The sequence below is a fragment of the Sinocyclocheilus rhinocerous genome, unplaced genomic scaffold (genome assembly GCF_001515625.1).
Source record: "Sinocyclocheilus rhinocerous isolate Xijiao unplaced genomic scaffold, SAMN03320098_v1.1 scaffold2716, whole genome shotgun sequence".
In the NCBI taxonomy this organism is placed as follows: domain Eukaryota; kingdom Metazoa; phylum Chordata; class Actinopteri; order Cypriniformes; family Cyprinidae; genus Sinocyclocheilus; species Sinocyclocheilus rhinocerous.
In genome coordinates this window covers 675,891-682,458 of record NW_015624199.1, presented here as the reverse complement: position 1 = coordinate 682,458, position 6,568 = coordinate 675,891, and the positions used below count along the sequence as shown (strand labels likewise).

General features: G+C 33.8%; 1 protein-coding gene across 4 annotated transcripts in view; it reads right to left on the bottom strand.

Moving 5' to 3' along the window:
* LOC107738343 (G-protein-signaling modulator 2-like) overlaps window positions 1–6,568 on the bottom strand; it is a 28,512-nt gene that overhangs the window by 2,435 nt on the left and 19,509 nt on the right. For all 4 annotated transcript variants that reach the window (XM_016550097.1, XM_016550105.1, XM_016550113.1 and 1 more), the window contains exons 6-12: window positions 5,081–5,196; window positions 4,226–4,381; window positions 4,047–4,155; window positions 2,655–2,793; window positions 1,377–1,453; window positions 999–1,196; window positions 704–863 (exon numbers count right to left, since the gene is read on the bottom strand). In XM_016550097.1, the coding sequence (XP_016405583.1) occupies window positions 704–863; window positions 999–1,196; window positions 1,377–1,453; window positions 2,655–2,793; window positions 4,047–4,155; window positions 4,226–4,381; window positions 5,081–5,196 (955 nt within the window). The remainder of the gene's footprint in view (window positions 1–703; window positions 864–998; window positions 1,197–1,376; window positions 1,454–2,654; window positions 2,794–4,046; window positions 4,156–4,225; window positions 4,382–5,080; window positions 5,197–6,568) is intronic.

The following is a 6,568-nucleotide window of genomic DNA, read 5'->3' as shown; positions in this document are numbered from 1 at the left end:
GTGTGGCCAACTGAATGCGCTGCTTCTTTGCCGCTCACTGCACAGAACAGACGCCGAGAGGTGACACTTCTCCGGGAAAGTCAGACCTCGCGTTCGCGGGACAGCACTGGCGAAATCTTCCAACTGAACCATAGCTAAGGTTTATCCAAAAAAGTCGCTAGGTTTGTCAGTATGAATATTCTATGGAAAAAAGCCGCTAAAAGGGTCTGAAAGTTGCTAAATCTAGTGCTAAAGTCGCGCTCGTGTGTGTGTGTGAAAAGGGACCCCTTTCAAACAGTGTCGCGTTCCGAACGTTGTTTTAACGACATACACCGGTATTGCGGTATTTTAAAAATTCATATCATAACAAAAATAAACACCGGTATTCGGTATGAACTGGTATACCGCCCAGCACTACATGTGATACAATACTCTAGTGTTCAAATTGCTTGCCACTGTGTGCACTGCTATACACTGGTATAATTATTACAAACTAAAGGTGCGTTCACACTGTCACTGTCTGTTAGTTGCTAGTGGGTGTTTCTTATTTGCATAAAGTTTGTTTCTGCTCACAGCTGTTTCACTTCTGTACATTCAAATCACCTGCTCCTACTTTTCTGCTTTAAATCGATGTCAGTGTGAATGCACCTTCAGTGATTTTGCACCTTCATATACAAGTATAGTTTGCACAGGTCAGTACAGTGAGGGAGGACGGACGTCTCACATTTCTTCAAGGCTACAGGTGGGGTTCCACAGGGAACGGAAGGGGCAGGAACACGGCTTAGGCCGTCCTGTAATGAGCACCTCTGGTCATCCATGCGGTTTCCTTGAAAACGGCTCAGAAGATCAAAAAAGCTGTCGTCACCCAGAGTGTCTGGGGTGTACTGTGGGAAAAGCCATTCAAGAAAATGACAATATTAATAAATAATAAATATTTTATAATATTTAAACATTTAAAATGACAACTTAAAAAAAAATGCTGTTTGTCATGTGTCATTTAGAAAAGATTAGTATTTGACCCGTTTGTCCAGACGGGCTGAAGGTGGGCTGCTGCTGCTGTGGTTCTCAGCTGGTGGACTGGAGTTTGATCCATTCATCCTGTGTTTTTTACTCCTGAAGCGATTGATGAAGAAAAGTTTAGAAGATGTCTTGGCTATGGATGATTTGGTTGGCGATTTGGTTTGCTGAGGGGTTGTAGTCTCCTCACAGGTCTGGCCCTGGGACAGATGAAGCATTGAACACATTTGTTACGCAAATGATTTGATATGCAACATTAGGAAGACCTAGTCTCTAGTCACTGACTTTTTTCCTAACAGAGAAAAGTCAAATTATCCAAGATCTTTGGAGTCAGCATTTAGCACACTAATAAAAGCACCACGGCGAATGTGTTGTCTCACCAGATTTTTGTCAGAGCTGAGTTTCATGAGCTCCATGTTCTCCATGCTGCGTCTCCGGCTTACTCTGGATCTTCCATCTACAAAACCAGAAAGAAGCAGGTACTGTGACTCTCATTCTGTAGATCAGTTGTGCTATGAGCAGTTATTGCTTATACCCTGATATCAGTGTCAATTTACTAGTATTTGTTGCTGCCAAGCATATCAATCATTTTAAATGTATATATTTGTTTATATAATCCAAAAAATTAAAGAACAGCACATGGAGGATATTCAAGGCAATTAATTGAAGTTTAAACAAAATGTACAGCTTTTATCCAGTAGGTGGCACTATCACCAAATCTATGGTACTCTCAAACTAAACTTTAATATGACAAATATGCCAAAATACAGCAAAACGGCATGTTTAAGGGAATGGCATTTTGACACTTGTATTGCAATTGTTTGCATTACAAGTTTTTAAATCTGATTATTCTTTTTAGTTATTTTAAAATATTTAAGAGCATTGTATTGCAGATTTCTGAAAAAAATTTTTGCACCATAAGGTTTTTTAATATCTTTTTTTTTTTTTTTTTGATCATAAGTCATTTTAACACTTTTACTGCAAATGTTTGAAAATAATTTTTGCATTACAAGATTTTTAAAATCAGATTTATTAAGTTATTTAGTATAGTTAATATTCTAAGATGGCTTAAATGGGATTTTGTTTTCAATTTATTACATCTCTCAATATTAATATTAAAGCCCTATTTTTGGTATAAAAAATACTTTGTGGTTTGTACTTATCACAACTAAAATTTTGTTTATGTTTATACATTTTAGTGTTTTATTGTATTAACTTTATTATTTGATTATTTACATTTACTATTTTTATTTTCATTACTGAATTTAATTTAGCATTTTTTAAAATTATTTATTATTTTGTTGTTGTTTTTCCAGCCCTCTCTGTATCATAAAAATATAAATACATCATAAATAATAATAAAAAAGTTTGTGTAACACTATTTTACAGTGTCCTTGTTACACATTACATATAATAAACAAGAAAGTAATAAGAGAAGAGTAATAAGACAAAATTACATGCAATAACCCTATAGTAAGTACATGTTGCTAAATAATATTACCAAGTACTTAAATACATAATTACACTGTAACAAGGACACCATAAAATAAAGTGTAACCAAACTTTGTGCACTTTTAAGGATTCTTGTTCAAATTTACATTCAGCAGCATCTACCATTTGTGGTTTTAAAGTTTGAGGAAAGTTGTGTGTGCTGTTACCAGGCAGACTGCTGTCACCGGGCGGACTCTCGATGAAGGCAGAGCTATTCGTGTTTGAATTGTTCTGCTTCAGACCCAAAACTAACTGCAGATCAGATACATTCATTCGAGCCGTCAGCTCCCCACTATGGTCTCCAATCTGAGCAGCGCACACACACAGGAAGGAAAAAACATTACAAAACACACGCTCAATTCAATCATGAACACGCACATGAGGCCTGTTTAAGTCACAAAAATCAAAAGAAAGAAATAAGAATTTTTATTTTGCTTTGCTCTCACGTTATTTTTATGACAATTAAGCAGAAAAAAATTATCTTCTTCTTTCTTGCATTTCACCTCCGCTCTAGCTTGTTTCCTAATCTAATCTAGGATTGTATCCTTCATGTTCCTCTATTGTAACTAGCTTTGGACATTTAGCATTTTCCCCAATTCTCAATATGGAAATGGGGGGAAAAAAACAAAAACAAAAAAAACTGTCTAATGCCACATAAGCAGAAAAGGATTTCAGAGGAAATGATTTAGAGATTTTAGTGGAATAACAATGATGAATCATTCACAATAAGATCAGGAACGTGCATTGAGAAAATAAACCTGTTCAATTGTGATGTTGAATTGAATGTGTTTTTAATAAGTGTGTATTGTACAAACTTTAATTTATGCTGATTTAAATAAAAATAATTGTATCACTGTAATTAGAAACACAGTAATTGGGAATAATGGGAACTTGATTTTTAGCACTGAGAATTTGGAGTGAAAAAGATCTTAATTGTCGTATAAATAATGTCATGATCTGAGTTACTATTGTTACCTAAAAGCAAAAAAAAACATTTTTGTTACTTGAAATAAAATAAATATTAACTGAAATAAAATAAATATTAACTGAAATAAAATAAAATATTAAAAAAGTTACTCTTTTCTTTTTTTTTTCTTAACTCATTTTCTTTTAGTTTTAAGTTAAATGACTAGAATTGCTAAAACTAAAAATTTAAACTTAATAAAAAACTATATATACATAAATATTTATTAACCACAAAATATTGACCACAACTGTATAAAAAAAATAATAAAAATAACAAAATTTAAAATTCCTAAAACAACAATAAAAACAGAAAATATAAAAATAAAATTTAAATAAAAATATTAACAAAAACTATAATAGTATAGTAAAGATACTAAAATAACACTTGTTATAATACGAAACTGTTAATAATCTTAAAATAGGATTAATTTTCTTCATGTAAAGCATCATTTCTTATTATTCTTTTTTCTTTTGATTTTTGGCATGGTTTTTTCTTGAGATTTTTCTTGTCTGTGAGATTCACTCGTGGGCTTTCCTGTGCAGGCAGGAAGTGTGTTGCTGTTATCTCGGTGCACTCACACACACACACACACCTCTTTGGAGATCTCCAGATGTTTTTCAGCGAAGCTCATGGCCTGCTCGTGGTTTCCCAGTGCAGTGTAGGCGTTTCCTAAACTCCAGCATGCCCTCCCTTCTCCGATCCTACAACAGAGACAGCGTTAGACGTCAGGAAGAGCAGCAGCACAAACAGGAAGTGTCAGTGACAGTGTACCTGTCCTTGAGGTCCTGAGCTATGATGAGATGTTTGAGGTGAGAGTCTATGGCTCTCTCATAGTCCTGCAGTAGCGTGTAGGTGTTGCCCAGACTGTAGCAGGCCTGAGCCTCCACGGCCCTGTCCTTCAGCTGCCGCGCCAACTGCAGCGTCCGCCTGCAGGAAAAACACACCAAAATCACCTCATCATATGACTCCAGCTCATCTAACAGCAAAGTACAGAAGTACATGTTTTTTGGACACGTACCATGGTAAAACCCTTATTTTTAGGCATGAAATGTTGAGCCAAATCATTAGACGGTTTCCCAAGGAAAAAAATTACAATAAACATGGCTTATAATGGCTATGATATAATGTCTATATTAATGGAAATTAAATAAATAGGAAAGTGGAAAGTAAATGAATTATAATTTGTAAATTAATTATGATAAAATAAACAAAAATGTAAAAAAAAATCATCACAGTTGTTGCTTTTTTCAAGTTGTTGTTGTTTTGCAAGGACAAAAATGACTAAACATTACTTATAAGGGCTATTATATAATGTTTATAATAATATAAATTAAATAGGAAAGTAGGAAGTAAATTAATTATAATGTGTAAATTAATTACAATAAATTCAAATAAAATAATTAATTAAAAAATATATCACTATTGCTTTGTTCATTTTCCTTGCTTTGGATATGAAGTTAAACTCAGAATAAAATATTTATCAAAAATAAATAAAATAAAAATATTAAATTGCTGTTGTTGCTTTGTTTGTATTCCTTGCTTTGTATATTATGTTAAAAACTAAAACTAAAAACTAAAAATAAAATAACAAAATGACATAAAAAATAAAATAAAAATCAAACTGACTTGTAATGTTCAGCTGCAGCTTCAAACTGTCCAAGGAATATGTATGCATTTCCAAGGTTGCAATATGCTCTCCGCTCTGCAGCTCTGTCTCCAAACTCCTTCGCAATAAGGAGACGCTGTAAAAAAAAATATATATATATTTATATATATATATTCATGAAACAAACTCTGCTGATTCATGAAACAAAATATATATATTAGTGCTGTCAATCAATTAAAAAACATTATTTTAAAAACTAATAAATCGCGATTAATTCCACCTAACATTAAAGTTATTAAATATATAACAATAATTTCACATTCAATCTTTAAATTAATGCAGAAACAACATAGACAGTATATTTTTAAGATTTGTTTAATGGCATCTTTTTTATGACTGAAGGTATCACTGATGGTATCACTGATACCAATATTACCGATGTCTCTAGGAAATTGTTTTTTTCCCCTAATATTTAACCATTGACTAGCCATTCAACATTACATTATAATTGAGAGCGATCAATTTTAACATTTAGTAAAATTTAAAACATAACTTCTAATTGAATTGAACTTAAAAAAATCTTCACATAAACCCATTATAATAAATGTCATATTTGCCTGTGCCCTTCAGCAAGTAGGAAATATACAGAAATTGAATAAATTTATCAAACACTAAATTCTAAATTAAATATAGATGAAGTTAAGTTAAAAAACGTATTGATTTCCCTTTTTTCTTTTGTTCTTTGATGAACAGACATCACAGCAGCTGTTATGAGGTTATTTTGGCTGCTTTAAGAGCTGCCGCTGCTGAACATGACGCGGATCTGACATGCATCGTATTTTCTCACAACTCTTTATCTTTTCTTATCCATTCACTTCAGGTCTTAAAGTCTCTACTAATGAGCTGATGAGTTGAATCGGGTGTGTTAGATGAGGGAGACAGTGCTGGGCTGTTACCGAGACATGCTCTTAAATGTGACTCATATATAACAAATACTCACATGCACAGATTTAACGTAGCTTTAATCACCTTCATTACTTAACTGACGACATAACTACAACATTGCATGCTCGTAGTTTATTTTTTATTTTAATATGAAATGATATACAGCGCACCGGCGCATTTGTGCGTAGGGCTGGGTATCGAGTTTGATCCTTTTTATAGGCACCGACTGAATTGCCTCGATACCATTGAGTATCGAGGTCCGGTACCAAATTTCGATACCTAATGCCGAGTTCACACTGCACGATTTTCAAAGACGTCGCATCACTGTTGGTTTCACACTGAACGACTATCTGGGGTAGCATTCAGTTGTTGCTGTGTTCACACTGCACGATGGAACGACGACAGGAGGTTACACACTGCATGACTTCACAATAGGAAGAATCGCCGACAGCTCTGTCTGGTGCAGGGTTGCCAGGTTTTCGCTACAAAACCCGCCCAATTACTACTCAAAACTAGCCTGAAAATAGCCCAATTGCTTTCGAGGGGGTCCCCCAGTAAAAATC